Source organism: Cetorhinus maximus, chromosome 11 (assembly GCF_964194155.1).
Source record: "Cetorhinus maximus chromosome 11, sCetMax3.hap1.1, whole genome shotgun sequence".
Taxonomy (NCBI): domain Eukaryota; kingdom Metazoa; phylum Chordata; class Chondrichthyes; order Lamniformes; family Cetorhinidae; genus Cetorhinus; species Cetorhinus maximus.
In genome coordinates this window covers 63,212,933-63,226,189 of record NC_135889.1, presented here as the reverse complement: position 1 = coordinate 63,226,189, position 13,257 = coordinate 63,212,933, and the positions used below count along the sequence as shown (strand labels likewise).

The 13,257-nt window shown below is 38.7% G+C and overlaps 2 protein-coding genes across 3 annotated transcripts in view; one reads left to right on the top strand and one right to left on the bottom strand.

Moving 5' to 3' along the window:
* LOC144686640 (cytoplasmic dynein 1 intermediate chain 2-like) overlaps window positions 1-9,845 on the top strand; it is a 95,044-nt gene extending 85,199 nt beyond the window's left edge. For both annotated transcript variants that reach the window (XM_078552104.1, XM_078552105.1), the window contains 4 exons: window positions 3,037-3,181; window positions 3,470-3,610; window positions 3,829-3,954; window positions 8,876-9,845. In XM_078552104.1, coding sequence (XP_078408230.1) covers window positions 3,037-3,181; window positions 3,470-3,610; window positions 3,829-3,954; window positions 8,876-8,977 — 514 coding nt within the window. In that variant the 3' untranslated portion in view covers window positions 8,978-9,845. The remainder of the gene's footprint in view (window positions 1-3,036; window positions 3,182-3,469; window positions 3,611-3,828; window positions 3,955-8,875) is intronic.
* Window positions 9,780-13,257, bottom strand: part of slc25a12 (solute carrier family 25 member 12) — a 128,471-nt gene continuing 124,993 nt past the window's right edge. The window contains exon 18 of the mRNA XM_078552103.1: window positions 9,780-12,021. Within this exon, the coding sequence (XP_078408229.1) occupies window positions 11,817-12,021 (205 nt within the window). The 3' untranslated portion in view covers window positions 9,780-11,816. The remainder of the gene's footprint in view (window positions 12,022-13,257) is intronic.

Sequence of the window (13,257 nt, the reverse complement as noted above, 5' to 3'; positions counted from 1 at the left end):
GAGGTCTGAGGCTCCATCAGAGCATTCAAAAAGGTTGGTGAAAAAGCTTCCCACCCGGACTCTTAACAACTCTCTTCGCAGCCCGTCGCAACTATGTTAGTCACTGTTCATACTTTAAGGAAAGGATGAATCTGAAGCCAGTCTTTTCCTTAATCCAGGTTTATTCCCAAGACTAGAGTAAAGGCACAGATTCCCCTCGTTTTCCCCCTACACCCAGCGTGAACTGGTTTTTATACACTTGCAATAACTCCTTACCTTTCCCCAGTTGGTGGCAGCTGCTTTCAATTACAAACTTAAAGCATGCACCCCATTGCAGCATGATTCCAACATTAACAAACTAGACCCCCAACTCTCTGCTCGCACAATTCTTAACCCCATCCTTGTCACACTCTGGGACCATGCCAAGTTTCAAGCATTAAAATGGGGCCACAGTGGGAATATTTGGGAAGCGCTGGTTAGAGTGACGCAAGTTGAAGACGCAATTGCCAATGACGTTAGCTGTTTGCCAGTCCTTGTCACTTTTTTCCCTTTTCTAAGGATTTTTCACCTATATGTATAGTGTCTCTGCTATATCATATACAAATTCTTTTAATATGCATGGATGTAATCCATTTGAAGCAGACAGTAATTTTATTTCCTGTAAGTTTGATTAGCTTATCAATTATTTCCCCTATCTTAAATATTTCTCTCTTTTTTGAGCTCCTCTTCTAATGTCATGTCCACTCTGTTAGTTGCCTGGTAAATACTGAGGCAAAGTAGCATTCAATATTGCTATGAATTCGCTGTCATTACATGTGAGTTTATCTTAGGCATCATTTTGTTTCCCATTTTCTTTGTATTTTATGCATCTGTAGAATACTTTTTTCTTCCACATTCCTCAATTTAGTTTTGTATTTACTTTTTGCTTTCCCAATTGTTTTTGCCACCTTTCTTAGCTGCTTCATATTTATTTTATCTTCTTTATTGTCTAAATACTTAGTATAAGATTCTTTTTCTTTAGTTTCAATTTTACCTTGCTGGCCCAGTGGCAAAGATATTCCATGTAATTTTGAATTATACTTGAGAGATTGTTGAACAATCTATCTTTATACTGACGTACATTGTTAAAAAAAATAATTGGCAAAAAGAGTAATAGTGATATGAGGAAAAATGTTTTCACCCAAAGGGTGGTTGGAGTCTGGAATGAACATCCTGAGAGAGTGGCAAGTTTGGTTGATGTATTCAAAAGGGAATTGGATTTCTGTCTGAAAAGAGAGTGCGCAAGGCATAAGGCAGGGGAGTGGGACTAGGTAGAAAGCAGACTTAAAAGCAAAGAACTGCTGATGCTGGAAATCCAAAAAAAAACCAGAAACAGAAATACCTGGAAAAGCTCAGCAGGTCTGGCAGTATCGGCGGAGAAGAGCACAGTGGACGTTTCGAGTCCTCATGACCCTTCAACAGAACATTTCTGTTGAAGGGTCATGAGGACTCGAAACGTCAGCTGTGCTCTTCTCCGCCGATGCTGCCAGACCTGCTGAGCTTTTCCAGGTATTTCCGTTTCTGTTTTAGAAAGCAGACTTGCTGGGCCGAATGGCTACCTCCTGCACTGTAAAGGTTCTACAGTTGTAAGGACAATAAAGTTGCCAAGTTATAATCACAGGATTAGAGAAGATTGTTGCTAGCCACCTTATTGAATTGCTGCAGTGGAGGTGCTCCTACAATGCTGTTAGACAGGGAATTCCAGGAAAATGATCCTGTATCAAGGAACAATACATGTCCAAGGCAGGATGGTATGTGACTTGAAGCAGGTACTTGGAGGTGATGGTATTTTCATACACCCACAGCCCTTTTTCTTCGTGGTGGAGCTCGAGGTTTGGGAGCTGTTTTAAACCTTGAAAAAGATGTGTAGTTTTCAAAATTTAGCATCAGCATTAAGTGAGCTCCAGTAAAAGTAAGCTGGTCTCAGCCCAATGATTACTCAAATAGATTTTCTTCTTTTTCATATTATACACCTTATTTCATAAGGTTCCAGTCCACTGCAGAATGTAGGATGAATCTTTCAATGACCTCCTGTGACTTAAAATTTATTTCCTGAAGGTATGTTCAAGCCCCAATTGATACCCCTTTGCTTTCAGTTGGTACTGCAGCTGTTGCTATCTGGCTTACGAAATTGAACAACATTCTACTTTTCCATTGCGTCACCTTTGGGAGAATGAATTTCGGGCTGTAACTTTCTGTACCCAATCATCCCAAAGTGTGACAGTTGTCAATTTGAACGCTGGTGACTTCTGAGACTTCCAAGTTTGTAGAGCACCTGATGCTATTTCAGAAAGGTGCCTGGCATATGCACATTCAGGTCCTAATGCCTGTTGTAGGGCCCTAATTGAAATTGGCCAACAGATAGTTAGCACTTGTGCCATGCATGCTCTGTGCAGTTATTCTGAGTTCTAATGGCCTAATCAGCAGTCCAGAAATGTGCTGCTGCTGGTGCTACAAAATACTAATACCACTGTCAACCTATATTCCTCAGTGACCCCAAGACCTACCTGTGTGACTGGCTCAGTGTTGGAGCCAGCCAGAATTCCAAATGACCCAATTGGTGAGCTGTCTAAAACAGAATGCCTAATTGACATTCCCCATATAATATCTCTGTGATGTGCTTCATAATTATTTTCTGCCTTAAAGGCACTATATAATTGCAAGTTTTTGTTATTTTTGAAAGCTGATAGGAGTTCAAAACAAATGAAGGCAGGGGGTTCTATTTTGCTCAGGCTTCAGGCCAACATCTTCATGTTCTACCACTTTCCTTTTTGTAGTACTGGTTGAAGATTAATTTTGCTTCAATTTTAAATAATTGTTTTCCTTTAAAAATACTTTAAAAACAATCCTCCTTGAAAGGTTTGCTGAGCAGACGTTTTCTTCTCCCCTTAAGACTAGATCAGAAAGGTTGAGGGTGCTCATTTGTCTGAACAAAGGGAATTTTCTCTTAAATTCATTTTTTAAAAGTAAAATTGTGCATTTTTGTTAACTATTTTACATAAATTCTATTTGTTGCAGCAAAGCTGGAATAAGTGAGATTTTTGATGGTCATCAAGGACCAATCACAGGTATCCATTATCACACTGCAGCTGGACCTGCTGACTTCTCTCATCTTTTTGTCACCTCCTCCTTTGATTGGACAGTCAAACTATGGACAACTAAGGTAGATTGGCTAAATGATATTTACTGTATTGCATCACTATATGTTCATAACTATATTCAACTTGCAGTACTTTACATTGGCACATGGTGGTGCTAGGGGCAAAATATACAAATTAAAATTGGAACAGAATATAAATTTCATATTAGCAGGCAAAATAACTTTTTAGATATGCTATTCTGATTGTGTGTATGACAAAACATTGAATAGAATTGTATATAGTTTGATTTATAGGTCTGTTTTATATTAAAGAAACAATCCTTAAGTTGTATAAACATTATTTTCTTTCAGAATAACAAGCCACTGTACTCCTTTGAAGATAATGCTGATTATGTTTATGATGTCATGTGGTCTCCAACCCATCCTGCCCTATTTGCTTGTGTTGATGGAATGGGAAGACTTGATTTGTGGAATCTCAACAATGACACTGAAGTAAGCAGAATTAGGTGGAAATGTAATACCTAGTAGTTTGTACCAGCAGTACTGTTGTTGGGGCAATGATATAAAAGTAGTTTCAGTTCCAGTATTGCAAACTTTAGAGAAAATAGGTACTCTGAAATTAAAGTAATTTTTCACATGTAACTTCCTTGTGAGATCATCAAAATCCTTGACAAATATTTCAAACTTGTTTTTCTAAACTACCTACTTAGGTACCGACTGCAAGCATTACTGTTGACAGTAATCCTGCACTGAATCGTGTGAAATGGACTCAAACTGGAAGAGAAATAGCTGTAGGTGACTCAGAAGGGCAGATATTGATTTATGATGTAGGAGAGGTAAGTAATTCATCCTGTTACTTTGTACATATAGGACAGCAACCTAGAGTAGATTGGATTTTGGCATGAAAGGATAAAAATACAGGACTTTTCTGGCACTACACATCTGAGGTTCTGCCCTTCCCAGCACAACAAGATCACCCTGGTCAACGTCACCAACAATACCCTCAGTAATTGGCATTTTAACCTCTCAAGTGTTCAATGTGATTAAGTATGCCTTTCTCCTTCACTGCCTCTCCTTTGTGATTAGTTTCAGTTGGATTTCCCTTTCATTCTGAACTGTTCCAAGACATCTCCAGCAATAGCTTTTTCTCCAGCTCCCAAATGGAGACCTCGGGAGTTCTATAGGGACCCATCACTGGCCCTCTCCTCGTTGCTGCTCAGTGACATTCTGTAGATACATGATTATCTGTGCTGATCATACCTGGCTCAGTATCTCCCTTTTTCTCTATCATCTCACTGCTTCTCTGAAATTGTGAATAAGTCAGAATTTCCTAGTGAAATATTGTTTTGGCTCCCAACAATAGCTGTGTGTTTGTTCAGATTGAACCAGAGCGCACAAAAGTTCTGTTTGTTTTCTGTTTCAAACTCATATCTTATCCACTACCAAAGTCATTAACTTTTCAGGTTGTTGACCCTTCGTTAGAAGTAAACTGTTTCTTGCTCTACAAATCCTGCCATCGCTAGCACTTCCTGTCTTTATTTCAAACTTCCAGCATCTGCATTTCGTTCCTTTTGCACTTCTAAATCGACAGCATTGTTCGCCTCCACTATTTTGCCCCATTGCTGCTTTCTTCTTTGTTACCACTAGATTTAGCTTTACACCTCTACCTTCCATAAATTGCAAATCATTCAAAACTCCACCTCCTGTATCTTGTCCCATGCTAAACCCCACTTGCCTATGATCTCTAATCTTGCTGACCTACAATGGTACTCCCTCCCTCAACACACCAAATTTAAAACCCTCACCTACCAATTCTTTCATGGCCACTCTACCCCTAGAACCTTTTACAGCATTATATCCCTTCCTACATCCTCTGGTTCTAACTTATAACCTACTGTGTATCATCCTCATCCCTCCATTCCATTTTCATTGTCAGCTGTATCCTTTGGACTTGCCTCCACCTATCCTACCTTCCTTCGTGCTCACTTTTAAAATCCTTCTCAATACATTTGTTTGACCAAGCTTTCCTAACTGTCCCAAAAAGTTTCACTACTCATTCGTTTTTTTCCCTCTGTAATTCATTTTGGGAACACTATTTGCCTTAATGTGCTTCATAAATACAAGATGTTGAAACTGGTCATGAGAATGCTTTCGAACACCTTGGTGAGAAAGTGGACTGGAGATAGTATGATAATCCTTTTAAGATAGGCAGCCATGAAAAGGGTTTCAAAAGGAGAAGGAATAGTACCAAAGGATGGGGAATGGTTGATAATTTTGTTGGGCAAGAAGCAAGAGGGGAAGTTGAGGAATCAGAAGCGGGGGTTGAGAATGTAGGTTTCATGCGAGTAATTTGGTGTATTGGGAAAGAAATTGCAAAGTGATGGGACTGGGGTTGATTTCCAAGGGCGAGTGAGGGGTGGTGGAGGAGGATGAGATGGCCAAGTGAATGGGCTTAATTATAGACCTAAGTCCATGTACTCCTCAGTGTGGAGTATCTTGTATCTGAAGATGGTTTAAAATCAAGGTCATATTTCAGCTACTGTTTTGTTCCTTTCATTAATGATGCAGTCATAGTCATTATACCATAGGAGGCTGTCATTCGGCCCATGCGCTGGATCTCTGAGGACCAATCTGGTCAATCCCATTCCCCCAGTCAATCTCCATAGCCCTGCAAGCTTATTTCCCTCAGGGGGAGACGGTGACATAGTGGCATTGTCACTGGACTAGTAATCCTAAGACTCAGGGTAATGCTCTGGGAACAAAAGAGCTGAACTCCAGAGGTGAGAGTGACCGCCCTTAACATCAAGGCAGCATTTGACCAAATGTGGCATTGAGGAGCCCTAGCAAAACTGGAGTCAATGGGTATCAAAGGGAGAACTTGCCATTGGCTGGAGTCATACCTAGTGCAAAATGTGGTTAATGGAGGTCAATCATCTCAGTTCTAGGACATCACTGCAGAGGTTCCTCAGGATAGTGTCTTAAGCCCAACCATCTTCAACTGTTGCTTCAATGACCTTCCTTCCATCATAAGGTCAGAAGTAGGGATGTTCACTGATGATTGCAGTGTTCAGCACTATTCGTGACTCCTCAGATACTGAAGCAGTCCATGTCCAATTGCAGCAAGACCTAGACGATCAATATCCAGGCTTGGGCTGACAGGTGGCAAGTAACATTACTAGGCAATGACCATCTCCAGCAAGACAGAATCTAATCATCGCTGCTTGACATTCTTGGTATTACTGAATCCCCCACAACCCTGAGGGTTACTATTGATCAGAAACTGAACTGGACTTGCCACATAAATACTGTGGCTACAAGAGCAGGTCAGAGACCAGGAATCCTGTGCAAGTAACGCCCCTCCTGACAAGTCAGGAGCGTAATGAAATACTCTCCACTTGCCTGGATGAGTGCAATGCCAACAACACTCAAGAAGCTTGATACCATCCAGGACAAAGCAGCCTGCCTGATTTGGCACCACATCCACAAGCATTCACTCCCTCCACCACCGCTGCACAGTGGTAGCAGTGTATATCATCTACAATATGCATAGCAGGAACTCACCAAGGCCCTTTAGATAGCACCTTCCAAATCCACTACCATCTAGAAGGACAAGGGCAGCAGACAGATGTGAACACTACCACCTGTAAGTTCCCCTCCAAGCCACTCACCATCCTGACTTGGAAATATATCGCCATTCTTTCACTGTCGCTGGGTCAAAATCCTGGAACACCCTCCCTAACAGCACTCTGGGTATATTTACATCACATGGACTGCAGTGGTTGAAGAAGGCAGCTCACCACCACCTCCACGCAGTTAGGGATGGGCAATAAATGCTGGCCTAGCCAGTGACCTCCACATCCTATGACTGAAGAACAAGAAATGCCCATCCAATTTCTTTTTGAAATCATTAATGTCTCCACTTCCACCACCCTTGTAGGCAGCTGCGTCTCTTGTCCAAAACGAACGTCTGCATCCCCCAGTCCTTGTACCATCAGTTAACGGGAGCAGCTTTTCTTTGTCTACCTTATCTTGCACATCTCTATCAAATCTCCTTTGCTTCAAGGAGAACTATCCCATCTTCTCCAACCTACACTTGTAGCTAAAATTCCTCATCCCTGGAAATATTCTGGTAAATGCTCTTTGCAACCTCTCAAAGACCCCTAACTTCCTTCCTAAATTTGTGTCGTCCAAAACTGGACACAATACTCCAAATGTGGCCTAATCAGAGCTTTATGAAGGTTCAGCATAACTTCCCTGCGTTTTTACTCAGTCTCTTATTTATAAAACCCAAGATCCCAGATAGTTTGGTAACTACTCTGTATGTTCTGCCTTCAGGGGTCTGTGCAGACGGACCCCAAAGTCCTTCTGTCCATGCACACTTTTCAGAACTGTGTCATTAAGTTAATAATGCCTCTCCCCATCCCTTCTGCCAAAATCCATGACTAGAACATACATTGTCGGTGCTATATAAATATAATGAAATATCTTCACAGGAGCATTATAAAACAAAATATGACATCAAGCCACATAGAAATATGTCAAATGACCAAAAGTTTAGTCAGAGATAGGTTTCGAGGAATGTCGTAAAGGGGTGTAGGGAGGACATTTCAGAGTTTGGAACCTAGGCAACTGTAGGCATGGTGCCAACTTCGGAGGAATTAAAATAGGGATTTCCAAGAAGTCAGAATTATGGGAATGCAGATCTGAGGGTTGTAGGTCTGGAGGAGATTGCAGGAATAGGAAGGGGTGATGCCATGAAGGAATTTGAGAAAAAGGATTAGAATTTTAAAATAGAGGTTACTTGACTGGGAGCCAATGTAGGTCAGTAAACATAGAGGATAAGGGAATGGGACTTGGTGTGAGTTAAGGCAGAGTAGCAGAGTTTTAGATGGCCAGAATGTACAAGACCAGCAAGGGTGCATTGGAATAGTTAGAGGTAAGAAAAGCATGAATGGTTTCAGCAGCAGGTGAGCAATCACTGCACACTTTTCTCTAAGTTCCATCTACCACCTGTCTGCCCGTTCTGCTAGTTCATGTCCTTTTTCTGTCAGTTAGTATCATCTTCAGTCATTGGTATTTAGTGCAACCTATTTGGCATTTTAAATGTAAAGAATTATTGTATCTACCATTTAACCTCTGCAAAAAAAAGTATTTGTTTCTATATTGGATTAGTTCTAGCTTACATAAACAGTGCCTTGCACGTCCTTATTGTATCAGCTGTACAAAATCATTTTGTCCAGGCAGTTTCCAAGAATTGCTACTAAAAGTCACTTCAAATTTTGGTTTCAAGTTTAAAAAAAATATCCCATTATATGCTAGCACCATACAATTAAAGTGGAGGGTCATTGTTTGCAGTTCTGAAATACTGTGATCTTGCAATTACACCAGGAATACTAATGTACACTTGTTTGGCTGAAAATCCTGCAGAACCCTCTTAAATGTGTTGTCACCACTGAAAGGTATTTTCGCATGAGCATGATATACTCTGACCTACGTGTTTTTTTTTGTTTCTCAGTTCATCTTTCTTAATTTGGGTGGGATATCACTGTCAAAACTTTTTGATATGACAAAATGGGAGTTCAGTCAAGTATTTGGGTGGAATGCCACTAGCTCACAACAAATATGTATTCTGTTAACTCAGTGCAATTTCTGATTGTGTACTTTGTGTTTAGGGTTCTTCTTCCAATTGTCTCTACCCTTCTATTGTAAGTGATGAGCATTTAAAAATATTTTTAAAATACTCAATTCTTTTAACAGCAAATAGCCGTTCCTCGAAATGATGAATGGACACGATTCGCTCGTACGCTGGCAGAAATAAATGCAAACAGAGCTGATGCAGAAGAGGAAATGGCAGCATGAATAGCAGATGAGAGTTGAAGGCATAATGACCTGTCTGCAGAGCAGTTCAATAATTAATTTTGTATGTTTTTCAAAATCAGGTTTGTAATTTTTTTCTGAATATAACTTTTCCTGGCTCTATGAACCAACTCCCAAATCTCTGCCACAGAAGACTACATGGCATGCAATGGTAGTTATTTCACACACTCCCTCCCACCCACCCCTTTCTTAGCTTTTTCAGAATAGGACCAATAAGATCAGCCAGCAAAGATGCAGGGAATGAAAGTTGCACTTGTTTGCTGATACTTCATCCTGATAACAGTAAAGATTTTAACTATATTTTAAATTGGAGTGTTCCCAAAAATACTTCATTGTTTTTCCAATTTAGCCAGTGTTTACAACTTCTTGCTCTCTTATACAAATGGGCCATTTTCTTCAAAAATACTGAACACAAATGAAAATTTACTTTTTTTAAACATAACTTCACTCAAGGGTCTAACAAAATGGGTACAGTATAGGGAGCCCCTTTAGAAGTGACCTCCCAAAGTTCACAGTTTTTAGTATTTCTGTAGCCAAATTATTGGTATACTGGCTTGACCATTTATTATATGGTATCTCTGCCCTTTTCAGGTAAATTTGACAGTTGTGCACTGTACAGTTGAGAATCATATCCAGAAAGCAACTACTGTACTGAAATTCACTGGTCTTGTTTTTGTAACCTTACAACTATGGCATACCTGACATTACAGCACTTTGTTCACTATTAAATGAAGAGAAAAACATTGTGCTTATTAAACCAACTGAATGGTTAAATGGATTAGTCTTTACAAAGTTATGTAACAACTTTAATGCAAGTTTTACATAAATAATAAAACATACAGGAAAATAAGGTTTGTGGATGTCTATTAGATGTGTTGTGTTTTACATGAAGGAAAAGATATACACAGGTGTTGACTTGGCAAACAATTGGCCATTTGATTGAAGAGTCCTTTTCATTTTTACTTTAAAAATAAGGTACAAATCAATATATGGAAGATTTGAGTTTCTCCCTCCTCTCTCCAGCCCCAGGGGTTCTGTGCTTTGTTGGCACAGGACTGCATAGCTCCTGACAAAAGAAAAATAGCCTATTGGGAAAAAAATTGTGGTTCTCTTGAGACCGTACTTCAGGCTCATTGTAGAGGTGTTACAGGAACCATCTGTTTGCCACAAGTTATCAAATATTTACTATTAATTAACTTTAGATTCCCCACAAACATACTAAAATGCAACAGGTTTATCTGCCATATATACAGTTTAATTATAGAAATGTCACATTAGGGTATTCCTTGTCTCACAGATAAACTGCTGGTGCTAGGTTAATGTGCACGCTTGAATAGTGCATAAGGAGAAACTTAGTCTGTACACAAATTCAGATGTAGCTTCATTTCACTGAGAAACGCCAAAACACCCCGTTACAAAATCAAACAACACTTTCAGCGCATATGCTGAAACATACATCATAAAAAGCATATTTTTGGGCTAAGGTTGATTTACTGATGGCCTAAAATGATCCAGTTTTCCTAGCAATTCAGACACCAAATCTAACACTTATTTTCATTAAAGAAATCAATACAATGATAATTCTTTCAAACAGTAATATCCTAAAATTTCATTTTAAATGACATGATTTAACAAAACTAACAATCTGTACAATGTCTTTCACTGACCTGTAACTCGAGCATATTGCACCACAGCATCATGTTATTTACTCTCTCCCCTCTGATGTCTCTGTACAGATGTACACTATGTACAGGTATATCAAGTGCAAGTTGTGTAAACCAAAAGTTTTTTAAATTAAGGATCATACATAGATACTGATTTTAAAGTCAGCTATAAAGATGACCCAATTTGTGTCTTGCAATTATTGATTTTGAAAGGCTTTTCTGCAATGCTGAGGGCACATTTCAGCTGATGCTCTTCATGAATGCCAAAAAGCACAAATATCCTTAGAACTGGCTGCTACTTTACTTTAATATAGCTACTTCTGGCTGGTTTATAAAAAGAATAGCTGCAGGATGCAAGCTTAAAGGAGAATTCTTCAATGACATAACTCCATTAAACAAAACAGATGGTGGTGGGGGGCATATTTCACTAACTAATTGACAATCAATGCAGAGAGCCCACTAGCTCTGTTCCACAACTGAGCTTGAATCTTAAAGCAAACCAACCTGCCCACATCTACAGTTCAATACAGCCACGTTTGATTTCAATTTCATATCTTTCAATAATTGCATTAGTGAAACTATTTTTGAAACCCAAAGTAGTACAAGTTAAAATGACTTTTCTGTACTTTAATGAATGAACAAAATAAAATGTGCTTTAAACTTTGTAACATTAGATACTTTATGAATAATATGCATTACCGTGCTAAACGTTATTTTGAATTTTTTCTGGTGCTTCATAAGAAACAGAAGAGAAAAAATCAAGAAAAAGCACAGAATAAAACAACTTTTTTTAAAGTGTCCATAGCAGTTACACAACAGAAATATTAACAGTATCCAAGTCTGAAATCAATGATCAAATACATTGCTTTTTGAAACAATCATGTAATTTAAGTGGTTTTAAGTATTTATTTCTAGCTGTAGGTAGAGTTTTGTTTTCATCTTTTACACATGATCTTTAAAATTATACAAATAAAGTCTGTGGCAACAATTTTCTGCAATGCAAACAATTCAGACATTTAGTATTGTTACAAAAATTTAATTAAGAAATACATGATTTCAATCAAATTTCAACTGACCTCCACCTACATGCAGCTATTACTTTCAACATTGCTCCATGTTATTTGAGATTGCACCTTATAGTGGACTTTGGAGATCTCTTAAGACTCTGGAGAACCAGCTGATACTTGTGGATGGATTGCAGCCACACCTGAAGATCTAAATTTAGGCAGATAGAGGCCAAACTTGTTTTCAACACCAGCAAAAGTAGCAGTAGCTAGTTTGTATCCTCCAATGTGATGTGGAGAGACCGGAGGAAGGTCCAAGATCCTAGATTTAGGTGTGGGCTCAGAACCAACAGGTTTGCTGTTGAGTAAACACAGAATAGATTTTAGCATGAAGATTTACTGACAAGACTGCAATAAAAATGCTGGCCTAGCCAGTGACACCCATGTTTTGTGAATGAATAAAAGGAGTAAAATAGCAGCGTACCAGTACTGTATTCATTTAATAAAAATGGTATCAGGCTTTCAAATGTTAACATCTAAAAAAGGGAGAGAAACAGAATGCACTCTCTTCCCCCACATACATTCTTTCAGAATCAATCTCAACTTGGTTCTCTATTTCCCCTTACTACCCACTCCCCAAAACAAAATAGATATATTAGTGATACAGAATGCTTCATGCAAGTGCCCAACTGAGAACAAGGTGAGCAATTGGAAGGGTGATCTCTTACTGGGTGAGAGTCAAACTGATATTCAAAATTGCACCTCTGGCATTACCTGTCAAACACCCATTAACCAGACTGCATTCTTTCTGCAAAGCAGAACTGCACTTCAGGTCAATTTGCCAGAATAGAAAAGCAAAATTCAGCTCAATCAAACAGTTAAAATGTATTAACTGACATGATGTGCAGCATTAAAAATAATGGAAGTGGAATAGCATGATGTTCTGTAGAACATGGGCATTGGTGAGAACTCAGTGGCAGTACCTGACATTAGAATAAGTGAGTAGACTTATAAGTCAACTCTTCGCTAGTAACAACAATTTAAATATGTTTGCTTAGTTTGATACCATAACTGCATCAATGAAAACTCATTAAGAATCTCAACTTTTGTGATTATGCAGAGAAGTATGAATGTTCTGGTCCCATCTCAATTCTATTCTCCAAAACCTGACTCCAATGTTTTGGGTTTAATATATATGACCTTGATCTGCAGGAGACTGTTTTACAAAATAAATTTATCACTAACTTCTATTCACGAGGGTTACAAAACATGGATGTTATAAAAAAAAGACCAGTTTTTAGAGGTGGCCATCAATACAGTTAGAAGGTATAACAGATGTCATTTGCAGCATTTGATTTCTTTAAAAAATGGGACTGGATTAGCAACTCTTGGACCTGGGTTTTGAATCAATCCCAGATTAATTGATTAACAAAATTTAGGCTCATCAATTTAAAAATTTACTTGGTTCAGTAATAAAGAGTTCCATTCTCCATTATTCTTTGATTTGATGAACACAAAGTTCATGAAAAATATTTGGCAAAAACTGTGATAAATAGGATCATAAAATGATTACAGCACAGAAGGTCATTCAGCC